General features: G+C 35.6%; 1 protein-coding gene across 1 annotated transcript; it reads left to right on the top strand.

Annotated features, from left to right (window-relative positions):
* Positions 1-757: 757 nt before the first annotated feature.
* LOC127948859 (germ cell-specific gene 1-like protein) lies at positions 758-22,574 on the top strand. The gene is made up of 5 exons (XM_052545652.1): positions 758-1,246; positions 6,097-6,144; positions 12,524-12,676; positions 16,243-16,354; positions 21,060-22,574. Exons 1-5 carry the CDS (start codon positions 958-960, stop codon positions 21,370-21,372), a joined length of 915 nt encoding a protein of 304 aa, XP_052401612.1. The 5' UTR covers positions 758-957; the 3' UTR covers positions 21,373-22,574.
* Positions 22,575-23,078: the final 504 nt, after the last annotated feature.

Here is a 23,078-nt window from a genome sequence, read left to right as displayed (position 1 = left end):
AAAGATTAAATCCTCTATTAAAACAGATGTCCAAAGCGTACCGGTACGCTAAAAGCACGTTCTGGGCGCACGGAGAGGTGGCGGTACGCTCAAGAGCTATATTTGGAAGTGGCGGTACTGAGTACCGGTGCGTACCGGCCCACTTAAAGCACTGTTTATAGTACATGATGTCACAGAATTTACCAGTATTTTGAAATTGATGTGTGAATGGTGCTTTCCTAAAATACAGAATGTCATTATAACTCCGAATCCAGTTCCGGTGTCTGTAATTTTTATGCAATTTGCTGTGAGTAAAAACGGCTTTTAATGAGGTTTGGCTAACTTTGCTTGATCCACCCAAAAACGAAAAAAAAAAAAAAAAAAAAAAAAAAAAAAAAAATATATATATATATATATATATATATATATATATATATATATATATATATATATATATATAAATTAATTAATTAATTAATTAATAAAAAATAAGCCTACTAAAATTAAGTCCTAGGGGGAAAAAAAATAAAAACTCAAGTATTTGTATAATTCGTACACTGACGTCATTGAGCAAAAATTACTTTTACAAAATAGACTGATGATCCCAGTAGGTTTTCTAAAAACAGTTTCACATCTGCAGCCTACAAGACAGCAGAGCAAGAATGAAATAAATAATATGAAAGAGAGACGCGCACGAAGAGGGAGAGAGCGAGAGAGAGAGAGAGTCACAACAGTTGGCAGCGTGACTGCTTGTCTCAAAGATGCCTCAGAGGTCTTTCTTACTCGAGTCACGTCTGTCTCCACGCGAATGGATCCACCTGCGAGCACCGGAGGAGTGACGCTGATTTCATATGTGTGAAGATCACACCTGTCACTGTCTCTTCGGGCCGGTGAGCAGAGGTGAGGTCAGCGCAACCGCTGCGCTTTCCTCGCTCCAGTCAAGGTTTTTCAAGTGTGTGAGCCACTTCTTACAGGACTATGAAGACCACTCGAAAATGCCGTGCTCTGCTGTCTGTGGGGTTAAATCTTCTAGCACTTTTATTCTCAACGACGGCGTTTATCACGACCTACTGGTGCGAAGGGACTCAGAGGGTCCCCAAACCCAACTGCAGTAAGGAAAGACGGCATAACTGTATTGACTATGGGGTGAACGAGACAGACCCGAGTAAAGTTTACTATAGCTGGGAAACTGGTGACGACCGATTTCTCTTTAGGCATTTTCACACGGGGATCTGGTACTCGTGTGAGGAGAATATCCATGGAGGAGGTGAGAGTTCGTTAAATCCGTTACATTTCAAATTTGAAAGTGAAGGGCGTTCAGTGAGACTCGATAGATTTTATTGCTTATTTGTCTGAAATTATGTTTTTTTTTTTTTGGGGGGGGGGGGTCTGTTTATGTCTCAAACTTTGATATAACATTCTCATTTTGTCCTCTATACTTTTAAATGAATCCATAAAAAACTGTAAATTAAAGAGTGCAGTTATTACGTGCTATCTACTTCACGCTACCGAGGCTTTTTGATTTACATTAAAAAATGTATATGAACGTTGGTAACACTTTGGGGATAAATTCTCACAATTAAAACTTCTAATTGTGCTGTTCATTAAGAGTATATCTGTATATCAGTAGGCTATATCTGTCAATTAATGTCCATTAGCATTCATTAACATTATCAAATTGTATATAATTAAATTATATAGAGGATTCTTGCACTGTGGGGAAAACTTCAACAGGTCGTGTGTAAAGCAGTGTGAATGTGTTGCGCAATGGATTTGAGTGGAATGACTGTGTGCCAGCAGCTTTGGAAACATCTGTCAGGATTGAGTTTTAAGGAAGTTGGTAAAGGCACCATTAGATAACCACATTCCCCAGGGAACACAGTAAAATAAGTAGCACATGGATAGCCTCATATTTTTAAAGGATACTCTCTCTTAAATGTTTTTTATTTTTATTTTTTTAATCAGGTTAGTTTTTTTGTTTTGTCACAAATTTTATGTTATATCATTGTGAATTATTGGCTAGCAAACATACATCAATATATTATCCTGCAAAAGGAATAGAATATGAAAGGAAAATGTCACTGTGTCTTTTGCTTCTACACGTTTAATTAAATCGGTTTTCAGAATAATCTTTAAAACGGTTGCTTTAATATCCAAATAAACTATAGTGAAAAAAGAAGTGAAGAAATCTTTAACTAGTAAATATAGTATGTACTAGTAACATGTAAAAAAAAAAAAAAAACACCCCACTCTGTTTTCCAAAAGAACATGCGGAATGGACTTTAAAATAATTGTATTGCTTACAAAAACCATACTATTTTAATCTTTTGGTGTTTAGGTCAAAGCAAAGTTTGACAAGAAAAAAAAAATAAGTCAAAGGTTAATTCTGTAGATCATTTCATTATGACACTATGCACTACAAGGTCAACAGATAAATCCAGGTTACCAGGTTCAAAGTTGTATGTGATCAGTTCACTGGTCTCACAGACCCACTGACATAATGTCTTCCATACAGACATAGACAGAAAGTTTAGTATTGCATTCAATTTAATCCAACAGAATTTGTCAAGGGAGCGAGTGAAGGCCAATGTGTGTTACTCTGATGAGGATTAAGCTATGTGACTTAATGAGGTTTTTTTTCTTCTTCTTTTCTATTTTGGTCAGCATTGCTGTTGACATTCTCTTCTATCTAGTGATCAATGGGATTTATGATTAATCTGACAACGGTGTCAGACAAGCTTTGTGCTGAAAGCTCATCACACATCCACACAATCTTCGTGCAATGATTTATTCTAATCATTAACATAATATTCTAAACCTATAACATTTGTGCATGCAATGTCATCTTACAGACTCATCGGGGCATGAGTAGAAGAAATCAAGATAGTAAACCAAAGTCAAGATGGTTTGGACAACTGGTCAGTTGTCAGTTGCATTTATACTTAACATCTTGGTGATGTTTTGAACCCTTTTTTTTGTAAATACAGAAGCAGTTTAAATGCCTATATTGCAGAGGCATCAATAACTGCAAAGATTTATAAAGTGACTAAAATGTCCTAGAATTTGATAGTTGTCATGGTGGAGTGCACAGCCAAATTCATAGAGGGCTGAAAACATAGCGTGCTGATTAATAAATCATACTTAAAGATCTCTTCTCTTTGCCATTGCCTGATCACAGTACCACATGAAAATGCTAATGGCCATCAAATCATTCACTCTCATTACCAGTGCAATTACCCTCCACCAACCTCAGATAGCAGATTAAACTCATTACAGGTCTATCAAAAGCCAGGGGTCTTTATTCCTATGGAATATTGGAAGAACAGGAATTAACTGAATGAAGATGATTAGAGCTTTTATATCCATAATGAATGAGTCAGCCCATGTCATTCTGGTTCCTGCTGGGTAGGCATTGGGAAATGAACTGCTTATTCTTCTCAATATGTATGTGATACAATTGCATCACATTGTGCCTAAGAAAGTATTTAAATTGTAAAAGCATATCGATTTCTTGAATAACTTTAAAATGGCAGCTTTTCTTTTTAAGATTTAAAATAGCTCTATTCAAATGTGTGAGTGACCAGTTTACTAATGAGTCTGTATCCAAAAAGGGACTAAAATGAATCATGGTAGACATTCCATGTTATTGATATAAATGTATTTCTCCCGGGGCAGTGAGATTCCTTATTAAAACTGAGGAGAGGTTACCATGGGCCACTAATCTGCAATGAGAAAAGAAGTGCACTTAGAAGGTCCAGAATATGAAATCCAGAATATGACTCCCTAGCATGTTCAGTGGCACCCTAATATGTGATCAATCACACTCTGTTTGATTTTTTCTTTACTTCTTCTGTCAATAGAGGGTATGTTTCTGTAAGGACCCACAAGTGGTATATCATTTCTTTTGATTTCAGATTGAACATTCAAAAATCTCATTCTTTCTGGCTGTTTGGCAGTGCAATTTATCAATTTAGTGCAATTCATATGAGCTGCTTTAGTCAAGTTTTTAAATGCTACTTTAAAACTTGATTTCTTAAGGTATTAAAGCATTGAAAAGTTTGTGGGATCTGTAATGTAGACAATGCAGTACATAAAGTTTTGTTGAGTCTGACAAGCCTGAAATTATGAGTGTTGTGTCTGCAGACTTACGCAGTAGTGCCAATATATTTATTACATTATTTGAACATTATTTGGCCACACTGTAAGAGAAATTTGAGCCATAAATAGACACGGAAAATAGAAATATGATAAACACAATAATTCCACATTAAATAGTTTGAAATGTTTTCTTTGCATACTTTAATATGTTGTTGTCTTCACATTATAATGTTACTTTGGATCATCTCTCACTTCTATTTGACCTCTGTCCTTTTGGCAAAGCTAAGCATCTTCTTTTATCCCATCCGCTGGCAAGATTATTATTAAAACTTGCTGTTGCATACTGAAGTTTTATGAAGAAATTGCCTCAAGTCTCAAATTATCCTCACCAGTTTAATTAAAAGTCCTATTTGAGAGAATGCACCAAAAACTCTGTTCTAGCCCAAAGACACAGGACAATCTTAATTACAACAGTTATTTTGGTTTACTTGTTTTATCGAGGAAAGTACAGACTCTCTACAGATTTATAGGATCACTGGTGATTAGTTACATGAAAAGCATGCTGTATACTATCAATTTAACACTACTTTAAGCAGTGTGAATAAATAAATTAATAATTAAATAAATGAGTGAGTGAGTATGTGTGTGTATCACAATCAAAAACATCTGACAGACACCGAAATAACTTCTAATAACACGAAATAACACTAATGCCTATTTAACATTACAGGATTTTAAGTCCGATTTGCAAGGTAATGAGCTCTCCAGAAGGTTGGACTGTTATCGTGGGGAAATGAGGGGGTGATCTACTATGTGTGAATTACTTAACGATGCATCATAGAGACTCGTTGACGCATCATCAATGCCTTGCTGACGCCAAACAAATATCTAGCATGCCAACTCGACATCACGTGGTATCAGCCAGTGATGAGAGAGCTAGGCATGGGTTTAGGTCGTTTGAGGTCAGCGGAAGAAAAACAGCAACACACGGCTTTAAGAGAAGTTTGGACACAAGAAATGGAGCAATTTTTTTCATTGCCCAAACAGCTTGCAGCACTAATTTCTTACCAATGTTAATTTTAAAATAAACAACTCCTGTTTCACTTGTTGTTTAGCATCATTCCCATTCAACTTCTCACATGTATTTTCGTGACAAAACATGTTTTGGGGACAGGATAGAATCGTTGGGTGACAGAGTTGATGTCAGCTCCTGTAGTGTGTACTGTATCTGCATCCCAATGTGCCTACTTATACTAGGTCCTTAATGTATGTACTTTTTTTGGTGAAGAAAAAGTCAACACTTTTGAGTGTGTTGTAGCCAAGCCTGAATGATTACGGATTACAGTTACATTTATTTTGTAAGGCAAGGCAAGGCAAGTTTATTTATATAGCATATTACATACACATATTCATTCAATAAATGCACAGCTGAACAGATGGGTTTTGAGTCTGCATTTAAATGTGACTATTGTTTAAGCACATCTGATCTCTTCTGGAAAATGATTCCAACTGCGTGCGGCAATATAACTAAAAGCAGAATCCCCTTGTTTTGTGTGAACCCTTGGTAATTAAATTAAATAGCCCTTACATGTAGTTACTCCCCAACACTGCCAATAAGTCATGTAGTGTGAACTAGCTTAAGGAACACAACAGTGCTTTATGTAGTTTTATATAGTGTGTAAACGTGATGTAAATATGAGATTCATTGTGCAGTGGAGAGAGCTTTGTTTATTATTATGGAACTTTATGAGATTGTGATGAATTAAGGTGAGTTACAGCTTTTAAAGATTATAAAGGGAGTTTGCATGTGATATTGATTTAATACAACAGTAAGTAAATGTAGAGTCCTGTCTTTAGACAAAAACTGAAGTGATGGATTGATCCAAGGGAAAGCAGACTGCTAAAGCTGTCTTATCACTGGAAAACAGCACTGTAAAGCTGAGCCCCCTGAATTTCAGTACGAAAAAAGAGCGTGTAGAGCACAGATGTTAACTCTTCGGTCGTCTTGTTTCTTTCCAGGTGAGAAATGCAGGAGTTTTATTGATCTGGCCCCAGCATCTGAGAGAGGTGAGTAATGGATGTCATTAAAGTGCCATTCAGCCGTGTTCGACAGCACACACCGAAACTTACAAATGACAGATCTCTTATGTCTGCCTTGGAGCATCCCTGCTTTTTTATTTGATGCATGCTACATATATGGTACGTTAGCTGATGTATGCATGTATGAGTGAATGTTCACATTCTCCAGGCCAATACAGGTTTAATACACTTTAAGTATGGCAACCCTTACGAAAAAGAAGTTTATTCAAGTGTGCTATTAGTATAATTATTTTAATCTAAAAATAGGAAAGTATGCTTAAAGTTTACTTTTTTATGTACTTCTCAGAAATGGGCTTTATGTACTCCTCAGAATTATACTTAAAGCATTTACTTACATTTAAGTATACTTTCCTTTTACCCAGACAGCAATATAGTGTTGGCCCAGATCCGGTCCACATCTGGCCCACGTGAAATCCATTCGGGCCAGCTCTGGGCCGACACTGCTTGCTGTATGGGTTATATATATAAAAAATGTCTAAATATATTTTAGCTATACTTGTGCTCCTAGAATCTGTGTTTTCATTGTTATACGGTAGAGGGCGCTAATACACATCTTCTGTACAGAATTTAAAAAAAAACAAGTGAAGAAGAAAAAGAAACAAAAGATAGTAACATGTAATCTAACACTATCATCTGACATGAAACAGCATCAAATCTGTGACTTCATGGAATAAAATGTTGACCAATGAAGAGGTAATAATTACAGCTTTTCAGCTTTTTGTTAAAAATGCTATTTATTTTTAATGAAACTTACCCACATTAAAGTGTTTTTAAAAAGAATGCATGAAGCTAGAATAAGATATTTTGTATGTTCAGATATTCATTTAACAAAATATATACAAAGTCAAACCTAAATAGTGACATAGTAGTATACTTAAAGTTCGATGTAAAGTACACTTAAAGAAAACTTTTGAGTATACTTGCAGTGTAAAACTATTAAACAATTAGTTTACTGAGACTATACTTCAAGATGTACAATGTATTTAATTAGTAAACTATTAGTTTACATAAAAGTTCACTTTTAGTATAATCGCAGTACAAACTACAAACTAGTTGTCTACTTAAAGTTTACTACTGTTATACTTAAAAGTATAGCTAAAAGTATACTCTTATATACTAGAATTTGGGCCAATTTAGTCCCAAGGAGTACTGAAACAGTACACTTACAAGTATACTTCTAGAACACTGATAATTGTATACTTGATTTAAGTATACATAAAGTATACTTAAAAAATACTTGAACTTTACTTAAATATAGTTAGTAAAATAAACTTGAAGTATACTACTTTTCAGTGGTGGACAGTAACGGAGTAGCTTTACTTCGTTACTGTACTTAAGTACATTTTTCAAGTATCTGTACTTTACTGGAGTAGTTTTATTTTGAGTGACTTTTACTTTTACTTCACTACATTCCAAAGCATAAAATCGTACTTTTTACTTCACTACATTTCATAAAACATATCGTTACTCCCTATAATATATCACGTGCTCCGACACGCAGAAGTCTGATTCATCATGAACGAACTGAGTCTTTTCAAAATAAACTTTTAAATCGAATCGCGAATCGCACCAAATGATTCGTTTACGAATTAGAATGATCCGATTGCAGCTGTTCTGGAGTCGACCACTCACTGATTCAATTGAACCGTTTAGTGCGAGTCTCCAGAAGTAAGAACCGGGAGATCTTGTGAGCGTGCGTGCGTCTGATGTTGCTAAAAGTAAGTAATTAATGTCGAAATTTAGGATTCATAATTGTAACTGAAAATCATATTTAGGTCAAAATTGTCAGTTGTTTGGGAACTAAATCCGTTGTAAAGAGTGTTCTGTTTAAGCCCACTGAAATGCTCGAGTGCAGACGCATCAATTTTAGGTAAAAAAAAAAAAACTTTAAATAACACAGATTAAATACAATAACTCATGGACGTTCAAATTCCCCGCTGCCCTGATGTTAAACAGTTTTATTAAAATGTCCTATGTGACGTCTGTTTTTATATTGTTTATCAACAGTAACGTTATACATATGTATATTGTTTGGATTAACTAGAAGAGTAGACAGACATAAATGTTTATTCATAACCGTACTGAAAATAAGTAAATATTGTTAACTGATGCTAAGTGTCTAGCTAAGATTTTAAATTTTTATAAATAATGTCCAAATATTTTTATTCAACCACCTATATATATATATATATATATATATATATATATATATATATATATATATATATATATATATATGTGTGTGTGTGTGTGTGTGTGTGTGTGTAGATTACACCTGGGTAGAAAAGAAAGGATGTGATGTTCAGAACATGGTAACTACAGTAATTATCAGTGGGAAGAGATGCACCCCGTTTGGCCAGGGGTGTTTTTAAACCACAGACAAGGTTTGAGAAAGAAAAAATCATTATGAAAATATAATTATATTTTCCTTAATGTTCTTCCTAACTTCAGGCCTTATTATCATGTCATATATAAAGTTACAGTACAGACCAAAAGTTTGGACACACCTTCTCATTCAAAGAGTTTTCTTTATTTTCATGACTATGAAAATTGTAGATTCACACCGAAGGCATCAAAACTATGAATTAACACATGTGGAATTATATACATAACAAAAAAGTGTGAAACAACTGAAAATATGTCATATTGTAGGTTATTCAAAGTAGCCACCTTTTGCTTTGATTCCTGCTTTGCACACTCTTGGCATTCTCTTGATGAGCTTCAAGAGGTAGTCACCTGAAATGCTCTTCCAACAGTCTTGAAGGAGTTCCCTGAGAGATGCTTAGCACTTTTTGTCCCTTTTGCCTTCTGTCTGCGGTCCAGCTCACCCCTAAACCATCTGGATTGGGTTCAGGTCCGGTGACTGTGGAGGCCAGGTCATCTGGAGCAGCACCCCATCACTCTCCTTCTTGGTCAAATAGCCCTTGATGCCTTCAGTGTGACTCTACAATTTTCATAGTCATGAAAATAAAGAAAACTCTTTGAATGAGAAGGTGTGTCCAAACTTTTGGTCTGTACTGTAACTTTGATGTTCTGTAAAACAACAAACTTTAAAATACTTTGTTCTTACTGGTGAAAATCAGATGGTCATCTCTGTTTTCTCTCAGGTACATCACAGTGTAAGCTTCACAGTTAACATCACTCTCATCAGCGTAGTCCATATCAACAACAAAAATATATCTTGACTCCATATAGTGGTTATTTTGGAAAAAACCCCGGGTATTTTGAGCAGTAGGATTATAAAAAGAATATGTGCTAATATAAAATTAAATTAAGTAGCCTATATAAAATTGCAAACATCTATCTTTCAGTAATTTTTTACTTAAGTACATAAAAAATCGAGTACTTTTGTACTTTCACTTGAGTAAGATTGAAAAAGGAGTACTTTTACTCTTACTGGAGTAATATTTTATTATATGTATCTGTACTTTTACTCAAGTACTTGACTTGTGTACTTCGTCCACCACTGCTACTTTTTGGTAAGGGAAGCTGTGATTAAATTTTTTATTATTATTGGAGTTAAGAGATTTCTTGGATCCTTTCCCCTTCTCCATTATTCCTTTACTTCTTTCCACTGTTCTATGACTAAAAAGTGTGTATAAATAAATAAATAAAAGACTGTGCTGCAATATCACTCTTTAGTAGTGGGTGAGGGTGTTTCTCCAGCAGCCACTTTTATGTGACTGGTTCATTTGTACATATTTCAACATTGTTTTTCTATAAAGGTCACATTTAAACTGGGGAAACCTTTTTCATTCTTTTCAAATACCTTTTATGTATAATTTATACTATTATTCTTGTCCCAGGCCAAGATTTTGGAAATCCATAATAAATCAGGTTTTCACTTGATCTCAAACAAAGAAAAGACAAAGAAAATATCACTTGTGAATAGATTATTTTCAGTGCATAATTTTCAATCAGCCTAAACACAAAATATTTAGTAAAAATGACATTTCCTTCACAGAATGCTTTTAAACAATACATAATATGATATGTGACACTGTAAAAACTATTCTAATGTGCAACTTGTGTGTCCACTGTTAACATACAAAATAAACAGTAAGAGTGTGAACATTGATAACTTAATGCATTCCTTTACTAAAATCATTTTAATGGCATGCTTTATTCTTGATGTTTTCTTTGAGGTGACAAAGCCTTCACAGGGGAAATATCATTTAGAATATTTTTTATTTTTTTGTTCAGGGGCCTACTGCATTATACATCTCGCCTTGAACAAATCTGAAGATGATACTCCGCAATCAAAAAGGAAAATGAATTTTGCTTGCAAATGACATCTGCCATGGTTTCAGGGGAGAACATTTGCAAGGCAAACTACACCATTCTCTGTTCTCTTTAGACCCTGTTTTTTATCTTTTAAGTCATGACTCACTCTCAAGGTCTCCAGTGATAATCACATTTGTTACAAAGGTGTTGATATTTGTGGAATCAGCCGAAGAGTGATGGTAGTGCATTTTGATTGAAGTGTTTTCAGATTCACCCTTCTATCTAAGTGTTGTCTTGTACAGAAGCTTGTTTGAAAAAATGTTTGTGCAAACATTAGAATGAGAAATTAATTTTATGTCTACCAAAAATGCTCAGGTCTGGCCGACACAAGATTTAGTGCTTCTATCTCTATCCTCTCTCAGTGACGCCACAGCTCAGACAAAATCAAGCCCTCAAACAGTGTTTTTCTCTGGGACTGCCTCAAGGAGTCCCAGAGAAAATTGACACATTGTTTATAGTTGCCTGTGAAAAATGTTGGGCGGCCTTTCAAAGGTACCACATTTTGTTTGAACTCTTGAAGACAAACAGAAAATAATATTGTATAATGCCATCATATTTTAGGTTAAGATGCTTTAAACACTCACCACCTGCTTTTCTCTCTCAATGTCCATCATATTTTATTCAGCACATGTTAGGGAAACATAATGCATTGAGAAACCCCAAATGAAGCCAGATTTCACTGTGGATAATTGGTATCACTGGTGTTGCAGCACACTAGACTGTAAAATAAACCCTGAATTGTTCAAAGCAAGCAAAATAATGTTATGTTCTCCAACCAAAACAACCCCATATCTCTACAGAGATCTCCTTTGAGGAAACGCTGAGGTGAATGGGAATTCTACTAATTAGAAGGAGCTGATTGCTGTTATGGAAACACCCTGGAGTTCGTCTGATGGATACAGTTAGATGTTTCCCTAATCTCTCAAAAATACGTTTATAAATAAAATTAAAGCTGCAAGCAGCATTGAAAGGGTCCTGGCACCCGGGCACACCACCACTCTGTATCTTTAGGAAAACAGTGAACAGTGGGTATGCTTTTAAAGTGGTAAATATAGGAAGAATATGTCAAAGTCATTTGTATATGTGCCAAATTTCCTGCTGCCACCTGGTGGCGCTATGACTATGACTGAATATTGGCATGTACAGTAGGTGTCTTCAGGCCAGGACTTTGGTGCAGACTGAACATGGTATGTTTGAGTTAGTGTAAAGCATGTCATATCCATATGTCATCGCCAACAGGTGATTTAAAACACAAGGGCAGCATTGCTTTTCAGATTGGAGAAAGTTAACTTCTAGTAATTACTCAGGAATGTTTATGCATTTCTTTACTCCTTTTCTGAGTATTCAACACCATTACAGAGTCCAAATGCTTCTTCTTTTTTGCTTTTTGCAGTAAAATATATTAAAATATATTATCATAAAAATTTTGAATTGTAATAATATTTCACAATCTTACAGTGTTTTTATTTTTATTTTTTATCAAATACATGTAGCCTTGGTGAGCATAAGAGACTACTTTCAAAAACATTTACAAATCTTACTGACCTCAAACAGTACTGAACTCAAGCTGCATGAACTCCACAGGTTTGTGTAAAATGTGACAATCATATTCTCCAGCATTATTTGAGCTGATTGTACATCTGACCATCTGTATAAAGAGTAATATGATAAATTTTACAACTTAGCTTATTTGATTAGTTGCCTAGAAATAGTGCATAATATTTCATGGTTTAACATTTTGCATAATGTTAAACCTTTATTTTCAGATTTAAATTAGATTTGTAGTCTGTCTGTTTATGGAGCAGTTATAAGAGATGGATGCTCTTATCTCTAAGTGACCTTACGGTACTCAAAACACACATCTGCTTATTGCCAACTGAACTTCAGTGTAATGAAGAACGACTATGCAAAAATGTTTCCATTGCATGTCCATTTTAAATGCAATGGACAAGTGGTTAATTTCACACTCAAATCTGACAGTGTGAATAAAAGCGACAGAGAGAATTATGGAGCAACAGCAGAGCACTTTGCTCACCAGTGTGTGTTTGTGTGTGCGTTGCAGGTGTCCTTTGGCTGTCAGTTGTGTCTGAGGTGCTATACATCATGCTGTTGCTCGTTGGCTTCAGTCTGATGTGTCTGGAGCTTTTTCACTCCAGTAGCGTGATCGATGGACTCAAACTGAACGCCTTCGCCGCAGTCTTCACTGTGCTGTCAGGTAGGCCTCCACCCTTCTCCCCACCTCACACTTAGAGAAACTAATTGTGCATTACTTCATTACATTAATGCCCCATACAAAGACGTCTGTTCGGTCTGACCACAGTCACAAATGATGGTGACAATAGAAAGTTTTGGGCTTGTTCTGCAGGGATCTGTAAATCCCTGCAGAACTTCAGTAGTCATTCAGAATTGGCCATTTTCAAGTTAGTGATTCGGTAATAGTGCTGGGAGATTTCTTAATTGATATTACATATAATATTACCTATCATCGCTGTCGGGCAGAATCCTCGCATCTCCAAAACCATAACTTTTAAGAAAAAAAAAAAAAAAAAACTGCATATTCTTTTTAGATATTCAAAATTGTATTGTTAAAGTTGGCATTATAACTTATATTGCTATCATATACTGTTGTATACCAACATTAACACAACATTTCCCCAAAATCATGTTTTATCGGAGATACAAGTTTTATGACTTGGGAGCAGGGAGATACGAGTTTACGCTCTCATTGATAAGAATGATATGGACATAGACGTTGCTGCTGCAAGCAGTTTTGAAAGTTTGTAGTCACTTTGAGCCTTTTGACAGGAGACTTTCAGACTTTACGAGCTAATCAAAGACAATGATTGTGGTTAGAGACATCTTCCTAAACTCTATTTTAAATGTTAGAGCTATGAATGATGCAATACCAAAATAAAACGATAAACTGACTTGGCTGTCTAATAGGCAGAAATTAATCTGCACGCAAAATTGGCGATTGCGTGAACCTTTTGACAAGAGAAAAGGCTTCAATAGTTAACAAAAGCTAACGACTGTGGTTACATACATCTTCCTAAACTCTACTGTAAAGGCTTGAGAGCTATAAGTGAAAAATGCACATGCATAATAAGCCTGGATATTTGAAATACCTCAATAACTGATATCATAGTGTAACATAGATAACATTGCCATCATATTGACTGTGTTAACACTGCATCTCATATTAAGCTAGTGAAGTAAATTGTAATAAAAGCTGTGAAAGTCCTTTGGGATGACTTCCTTCAGGTCTTGAAGGTGTTTGAATTTCAGCTCTTTGATCTTCAGGTGGTGAGTTCTTCTAAGGACACAGACATGGTTGCTGCAAAAAAAAAAAAAAAAATAATAATAAATGTCAAATGATCGTTTCCCTAAATTATACAATATGTTTACGTATGATAACGAGGCAAGAAGCCAGCTAGCTTGCTTAAATTGCTACTTGTTGAACTTGACGGCAAGCCTTGACATTGTAAGCTACAATCTGTTTTATCTGCAATGCACAGGGTTTAGTCCGCATTGCAGAGGACTGTTTTGCACTAAGTTCCAATCCTCAGATGAGCGCCAGAACTAGTGGGGGTCAGTATTTTATTTTTAAGCCCCCACGAAAATCATGTTAGCTATCTCACCAAACATGATGACAAAACCTATGCATAGTGGCTAACTATGTCAACGGCATGAATTTTTGTGCATTAAATTCATTATCCTCATCGGAAACAAAACCATGGAAGATTTCAATCAACAAGATAACTACCATCCAATGCTAGATCTAGCAGAAAGAAAAATCTAGCATCCTCAGAAATGACACATGACACCTCAGCACTACTATTACTTTGAGATAAAACTGTTATATATATAATATATATAAACTGTTTTATATAATATAAATAAACTTTTATTATATAATTCATATAACTGAACAATGAATAACCATTGTTTTGAGGACATTTACCTCAAGAGGATGTGTTGCTCGACGAGGATTCGTTGCGACTCTCAGTCTTGATTATGCTGCGAAGCTCCCGCCGTGTGAAGAAGAGGCTTCTCAGAAGAAGAAGAGAGTTGAAGAAGAGAGTTACGAGACTTCTCAGACAGTTCAAGTGTCCCATGGAGTTACGAGATTTGCTCTCAAGCTATTGTTAAGACTTTAGATTGGTTAATAATTTGTAAAATTAGCATACCCATGTGGGGACTGACCAATAGCATAGATTTATGAAAAACTATGACATTTACAAAATTTGGACATAGGAAGTTTCCGCCTGACAGCGACGATAATTGATTGATTGTTATTTGTTATAACTAGAATAATACTTTATGAGCAGAATAACCTACAACAAGCCACTTGATATACAAATGTACAATTTGTTGTTAATGTAACTGTTCTTTTAAGATTCAGTGGAATCCGTTAAATTCACATTTGAGACACACTGAGAACGAATTGATGTGGAGAAAACAGAGGTCTCCCCGGACTACATCTCTCTCTCCCTCTGCAGTCTAGTGCATCATGGGTAAACCTCAGCATTTAGAAAGCCAGAACAGCTGCTGCTTTTTGAATTTCTGATTATTTGATTTGCTGAATACCCAACAGTCTTGTTCATTTGGGGCCTTAATGCTTTTTAATTCCAACTGCAGCTGAGAGAGAGAGAGAGAGAGAGAGAGAAATCACCCATCCAGAGATAAGTCTTCGCATGGATAGCTGACAGAGGTTAAACACAAGTTACGATAAATTAAATAGTTTTTCAAATTTTCAAAAGAAGAAAAAAAATATTCCCATATCTTTAGTTGTAGACATCACAGTCTGTCAGTCTATTCAAACTATTTTAAAAATTTTGTGCAAATTTATCCATCACAGATTAGGCACATGCCAAAATGGACAGCTGTATGGTAGACCCTAAATCCTCAAACACCATGAACAAACCTATTTAAGCCACCAGAAAATATGACTAATGTTACATTAAAAAGTAAAAACTAATTTATATAGATGACTTTCAATTAATTTGAAAAGCATTTTTGTTGCTCTCAACAAATAATTTGACGTAAAATCTGAGCTATCAGGCACAACCAGTTGAAAAAATTAAAGGAAAATAGAGGAAATTATGTTAAAAGAAAAAGAATAATAATTATTTAACAGAGTGATATATTTGTCAGTAGAGTAACAAGTTGTATTTAAAGTAACAATAAAAAAGCAAATGTTATGCAAGTTAGGATTTACAGTTAACACATTATTCATCCCTCAACAGTGATGTTTCTGAGCCCTTGACCATAGATACACGAGACACACTGATCCTACTGTTTGTGATTGTGAACAGGTTCTACCTGCACATAATGCTGGGATTTTATATTGTAATCCAAAGGATCAAAAGTTAATAACAGTGTTTGTCAGAGAGAAAATCTGTAAATCTGTATTGTAAGTGCTCATATCATCTTTATGATTGTGTACGCAGTTCCATAAATATACAAACACGTCCATAAACTGGTCCTAATTTACTCACCCTCATTTCAAATCCATGCTGCTTTTCTGTGGAAAACAAAAGGGGATTTTTTTTTAAACGTTCTCATAGTTCATTTCCATACTGGATAATTGAGTCAGGAATGGGAAGTCAGTCTCAGAAGTTCAGAAGCTGACTGCTGTGCAATGTTCCCCAGTAAAAAAAAAAGTAAGTCAAACAGGTTTGGAACGACATGAGGATGAGTAAATAATGACAAAATAATTTCTATCCAATGAGCTACAACGGTATGAGAAATTACCAATTGCGTGTGTGAATTCCTCACCAGGTCTTCTAGGAATGGTGGCTCATATGATGTACACACAAGTTTTCCAGATCACAGTCAGTTTGGGACCAGAGGACTGGAGGCCTCACACATGGGACTATGGCTGGTCTTTCTGGTAAGCGTCTTTGATACTTCCAATCACATTTGCATCAACAGCCTAAACTTGATGGAAATAATGATTAAAAAAATAATGCTTATATTCAGAAAGGACATTGAATTGAAACAAAAGAGCACCATAATCCAAAACTCCGTATTTTGAGTCATTTGAAGTCAGATGTGATAGGTTTGAATGTGGATGTTTTATTGAAAATTCACTTTACATTTGTTCTTGCTCAGGTGGTGAAAAGCAGCGACATCTGATTCATGACTAAACTCTATATATTTTGAAACTGTATATTTTCACCCTTAGTAGTTCCTGATCAGTAATTGAATGGATTTCTCTAGAGCAGTAGCTCCAAGTCCCATCGTAGTACTTGGTGCTTTTACTTTCATCCTGTGTTATTTAACTGACAAAGGCAAAGAGGCAAGGCATTCTCAGAAGTCACAAATGTGCGTGTGTGGTCCTCATTCTGCGACAAATGAGTCTGGCTCTTGCAGACCCTTCTCATTTCAGTTTCACTTTCTCTAATATAAGTGCTCTCTTTCCAACAGAACTGACAACATAACATAACCTTCAGAATGGTTCCCTCAGTTTCTGTCTGTACTGTGAGGCCACATTGACCCAAATATATATATTTATTTATTTATTTATGAAAGAAGTGTCCACTCACCAAGGCTGCATGTATTTGTTCAAAATACAATAAAAACTGTTATAATATGAAATATTATTACAATTATACCTGTTTTCTATTGGAATATATTTAATATGTAATTTATTCCTGTGAATAAGGATAGAAAGAAGAAAGATATTGCAGGTTAAAAACCTGGATTGGATTCCAAACGGTTTGATTGCTAAATTTGATACAAAAGTGGTATCAGTAGACCGTGACCAAGCGTGCCTCTTGGTAAAAATCCAGTTACTGAAATATAAAGTTAGAAGTGATTTAACTGCCTTTATAAAAATGTAAAAAGTCTTACGGTAAATAGAATCTTTATCATTGGTGCTTTATGTTGTGTGTCAGCTGTACTGCACAGTTAATTTTTTTGGGACCATGCCTGTCTGTTGGACCAGAGAAGGAATGGCTCTTCTGGATCTCCCAGCAAATTATTTGTTTAATTTTGGCACTTAGATGTAAGAGACATGCATTGGGGTTCTGACAGGCATGAATATGGTATTTACATTGGCTGAATTACCACAGATGTTTGCCTGGCATCCATTAGTCTAGGCCAAAATTGCTTCATTTGTCCTCTTGCCATCTGGCCAATTTCTTGTTTGTTTTTTCCCCTCCCCCTCTATTTCTGTTCTATCTTTACAATCTTGCTGTATGGTAAGATCCTGAAAATGAAAGAGTAATTGAAGTTTTAGCTTCAAGGTTTAATTTCCCCAGTTTACACGTACAAATACTGAACTCTCATGGTTTTTGATTGGACACTTATTGAGTAATGCAACTTTTGTACTCCAGATAAATGCAAATAAAGATAAAACTTGTTTTCAGAACATAGATAATGATTGGACATGGCAAAAAGTTTATAGCAAGAAAATAATTATTTCAGAAAAACCTAAAATCTCAATCAAGTAATATTATGCATTACTATATGCATATTAGGTATTCATTGTCCTTATTATTAGTGTCTCATTCTGGAATGAAATTATGTTTTTTTTTTTTTACGAATTTGTTAAAATAATTAATTGTTTTCGTGTTCTTTCTGAAGTGTATGACTGTGTTTCTGCTTCTGGTTATTCATAAAGGGTTAGTTCACCCAAAATTCAAAATTATGTCATTAATAACTCACCCTCATGTCGTTCCAAACCCGTAAAACTTCAGTTTATCCTCCACCTTACCTCCGTTTTATGAACGGAAGAACGGAAGATACGTGCGGGTTTGATTACTACATACGTTGAATCGTGTGTCGTAGTAAAACCAGTGTCAAAATAAAAGTTTTTATTTTTATTTTCATTTTTACAGAAAGGCATTGTGCTAGAAATGATACTATTATTTAGTAGAATGTATGTGATACTGCTACTACTGCTGAAAAAATTAATAAAACTTATTTTTAAAGAAATAAATCACACAATATTTCTTCCAAGTTAAATTTTAATAGCAAATCCCCTTTATTTATCTACATTTCATTAATTAAAATAAAAAAAAAAATTGGGTTAAACATGTTTACTGTTTTTCTTAAGTATATTACTTGTAGAAAAACTTTAAACATAATTATAAATATGTATAAAGAATGCCATTGGTTTTATTTTTAGTGATAAATTTTTTTTTCTTTTGTTAATTAGAATATTTTTGTGTTTTGCTTTGGAACCGAAATCGGTATCGAGAACCGTGGATTTTCACACAAAATGTTGGTACCGTGACAACACTATCGTGATCCATCTTAGTTTGTCTAATGAATAGTGATGGCCGATTCGTGAACGAATCGTTCAATTTAACCGGTTCTTCTTAGTGAACCGGTTGAACCAGTTCACCAAATCGAACTGAATCGTTTTAAATGGTTCACGTCTCCAATAAGCATAAATCCACAAATTACTTAAGCTGTTAACTTTTTTAACATGACTGACACTCCCTCTGAGTCAGAATAAACCAATATCCCGGGGTAATTCATTTACTCAAACAGTACACTGAATGAAATGCTGTGAAGACCGAACTGAAGATGAACACCCAGCCGAGCCAGATAATGAACAAACACGCCTGACTTTATATATTTGAATGTTTGATAGACGTGACGCCATTACGTCATCGCCAATGATGTCATTACGTCGAGCGTGAAAGAACCGATGAACCGGTTTTTTCAACCGGTTTATTGAATCGAACCGTCCGAAAGAACCGGTTCGCGGAAAAGAATCGAACTTCCCATCACTACTAATGAAGTGGTTCAGTGACATGTATGAAAGTACACAGGTTACATCATAATTTAAACAGAGTAGATTTTAATGAACAGTAAAATAAAGACAGAATACAGTAAAATTCCAGGCTGGCACTGTAACTTATTGTAACATATTGACAAACAGCTAAACAAAAGCAGAGTGCTGTAACTCAATTTGAGTGCTCCAAAATAGTCAAAGAGCGGTAACCAATGCTTCCTTGCTTTGTGCTGGGCTTTTCTAAGTTACTGTAAACAAATTTTCGACCTAATACAAAGTTAAGACCTTTATCCTTTGCATGCCAGAAATGTGGCTTGTCTGGGAGGGTTTCAAGAAAAAAGCCGCTCCTCAAGAAAGGCCACATGCAGTCAGACTGAGCTTTCCCAAAACATACCTTGAAGATTCTGAGGCAGATGAGTCTAAAATGTAATTATTTGGCCTCAACACCAAAAGATTTGTCTGACGGAAATCCAAAACAGCTCACCATTGCAAATAACAGCATTCCTACAGTGGAACATGGAGGTGCTAATATCCTGTTCTGGGGGTGTTTCTCTGCAGCAGGGACTGCAGCACTTGTCAGGACAGAAAGAAAAATGGATGGGTTTAAAATACCATCAAATTCTAGAGTAAAATCTGCTGAATCTTCCAGAAAGTTGTCAATGGGAAAAGGTTTAACTTCCAAAATGACAATGACCCAAAGCACACAGCAAAACTAAGCACATTGACTTGTTTGGTGTCGCGTCATAGCTGTGTGGGCGGAGTCGGCGTGGTGGAAAACAGTCCTTTCCCCCTTATGGGAAAAGCATGGTGTAGACTCAGAATGGCCTACATAAAATCATTTCTGCTGCTTGACAGTGCAACATATGAATAAAAACTGAGCCGTATTAGATTGAAATGTCCGTGCGGTATCTGTGACTGGACAAACGACCCAACGGAATGAACAAAAGTGTCGTTTTATGACATTTTCTGTTACCTAATGGAGCAAGAGCCTTACTACAAGCCTAAACGAGAACGAGACAGCTTGTGAAAAGTAAACATTTGACATTTTGTTTTGCTTAATTTTAATAAAGTTATAAAGACTTGAGTAAAAGCCTTTCGTACTTTATTATTGATATATTACAAATATTTGTAAAAATGACTAAACAGGTCCACTGAAGTGCCTTGAAATGCGCATCTGTGTGGTGTGTGCTGCGGCTGCCTAATCAAATACATGCTGTAAAATAAATATATAACATGAAGATATGAATATAAAATACGAAAAAAAACATGGTTATTGGTTTCTAGTTAAACTACAACTTTTAATAGATTATGAAATCACAAAATATCAGGGAGTGAGATTTATTTGATTGTGATGCAAAGGAGTGTTACTGTAAGCTGTGCTGGGGGACAGGACTAATGACAGATCACTGCAGAGTAGTGTAGCCTATCTGTGCTGCCTGCTCAGTTTGTCTGTTTATCAGTCATACATCTTCAGATCAGTTTTTTGTTACTTATTAGAGGTACAGAATGCCACACGGCAAATTTTCAGCATTAGACAAAGCAAAAATCTATCGAAATCTTCACAAATATTAAAGAAAAATCAAGTAAACAAGGTCTCTGCACGTTAATTTGAATGGTTTGTTTTCCCCCACGGCATAAACAGATAGGACGTTTTTGTGGGCATTCCCACCAATGCCGAACAAGTCAATAGGTGAATGTCCTTGCATGATCTAGTCAGAGTCCAGATTGAACACGTGTGTGTGTGTGTTTTTACATTATTTGACAATGTGCTATGGTAAAAAAAAAAGAATATAAGAAATAAACAGATAGTAAAATCTCATTAACATTTTTTCATGTGTATGTTCCACAGTATGGCCTGGGGCTCATTTACCTGTTGCATGGCTGCCTCTGTAACCACTCTCAACTCCTACACAAAAACGGTGATCGAGTTCCGGCACAAACGGAAGCTATTTGAACAAGGCCTGCGTGAGGAGCAAACCTTTCTGGACCCAGAGGCCTTCCATTACTTCCGTGACAGGTCCGTCCAGTCCATTTCCAGCTCTGTAGATGTTTACACAAGTCACGGAAGCAGCCATGGGAGCAGTCGTGGGAAAATGCGCTCCCCGCCGGCTCCGATGGATCAGAGCGACAACACAGAGTCTCTGGGAGAAGAGCAGTGCTGAGAGGACGTTTACTTGGTACTGCACTGGTGGCCTTGCTCGGACCGGAGGAATACTGAATACTGAAGAACTGGGTTGCGAGGGGTTGAAATGTTAAATTCCCTTTTTAATACGTATTATAATGGTGAAAATGGACATGAGAAGCAGTACTGAATGAGGTGTGCAGGAGCCTTAGCGAAGATAAAAATAAGTTATTGTAAATAAAATCATTTGGAAAAGGAATGTTTTTATTTTTTGCCACACTGGCAGGTGGGAAAACCAAACGACTTACACTGCCATGAAGACTGAGTGGTGCACGCTGCTAAAACCGTATCAAAGCATCTGTCTGTCCTTCGCCCTGATAGCTAGACATGCTCCTGAGTATTTACTGGTCTTACGCAGTACATGAAATGCCCTCCTCCTTTGGTAAGATCTGCTTGAATATGCCTTCATGTCACAAACAGCAGAGTAGAGTACCATTTAAATCTGGTCTTCAATACTGCTGCAGCTGAACACAGGAGAAGCACAGCACATTTCAGTTGAAACATCCACTAGGTATACGAGGTTACTGCCACTTGGATTTTTGCCTATATCTGTCTTTTGGCATGCATTACTGGCTTGATTAGCAACAGTCAGTGACAAGATTATAAACCCTGGCCCCAAATCATTTTTTATTTATTTTTGTGAACATGTTATTAATATACATACAGTACAATGAACGGAGTTATGTTTATGAATGAATGTACTAAATTATATATTTACATATGTACGCACTATAATCCTGTCTTTTTCATTTGAAAAAAAGAGGTACAAAATTGTCATCTTGAATATTTTTCAAGTTTGTTTTTAGACTAGATATAGGAAACTAAACAACTGTTCTTTATTCTTTAGAAACACATTGAATAATTGTATACTGCCACACAAAAATGAAGTGTTTAGTTTTGTGGGGGAAAAACACAAACAATGTTTCATTCTGTATAAATAATAGAAGCCTCTTACTTTTTCAACTTATTTCATATCTTGAATATGTGCCATTTTATTTATTTATTTTTTTCCCCATTGTTACTTGCGTACAGTCAAGTTATTGCAATGAAGAATTTAATATTGTAATGAAGAGGTACACACATACCTGACTAAAAGAAGACATCCTGCATTTGCTATTTGTTATAGGCAATGCTATTTTTACCCCTACACATCTGGAGCTCAACAGCATGTCTGTGAGCACAGTCGTTCTCTGTGAATCTTTTCTGCGAGTTCAGGATTTATGCTATTCAAGCTATTGAATTACGCAGTATTTACTAGAAGCCATAAAACTGCTTGCTGTTGCAAGTGCTTGCATGGTTTAGAACTTGCCTTCAGCACAAGCCCAGATAAAACCGACAGTCAAATTAAAAAGGATTGATTTTGCAGTGTGTAAGCTAGCAGATAAAGCTTATGCAAATGCAATGCTCTTTAACACTCATGTAATTGTGTGAAATTAGACAGACAGTGAGTGCACTTCCATTCATTTGCGCTTCATTTTCCCATCTTCATACATTATCAATACATATGCAAGCCTATTTTTTTTCCCCCATTGCAACTACTACAGTCAGTTACTGCGTCCAAATATACATAGTTGACTTGCTTTAGAACTTTCCAGGAATTATAATAGTACATTGAAATTGCCACTTGATCAAAAATAATGTTTGTAATAATAACTTTTGAGTCATTCAATACTTATCCTGTACTGT

This window comes from Carassius gibelio, chromosome A3, assembly GCF_023724105.1.
Source record: "Carassius gibelio isolate Cgi1373 ecotype wild population from Czech Republic chromosome A3, carGib1.2-hapl.c, whole genome shotgun sequence".
Taxonomy (NCBI): domain Eukaryota; kingdom Metazoa; phylum Chordata; class Actinopteri; order Cypriniformes; family Cyprinidae; genus Carassius; species Carassius gibelio.
This window is presented reverse-complemented; position numbering and strand designations above follow the sequence as displayed.

Excerpts from the sequence above, each read along its gene's own strand:
- LOC127948859 (XM_052545652.1), top strand. The coding sequence starts at position 958 with ATGAAGACCACTCGAAAATGCCGTGCTCTGCTGTCTGTGGGGTTAAAT. Across the intron at positions 1,247-6,096 it reads GGAGAATATCCATGGAGGAG|GTGAGAAATGCAGGAGTTTT; the intron begins GTGAGAGTTCGT and ends GTTTCTTTCCAG. Across the intron at positions 6,145-12,523 it reads GGCCCCAGCATCTGAGAGAG|GTGTCCTTTGGCTGTCAGTT; the intron begins GTGAGTAATGGA and ends TGTGCGTTGCAG.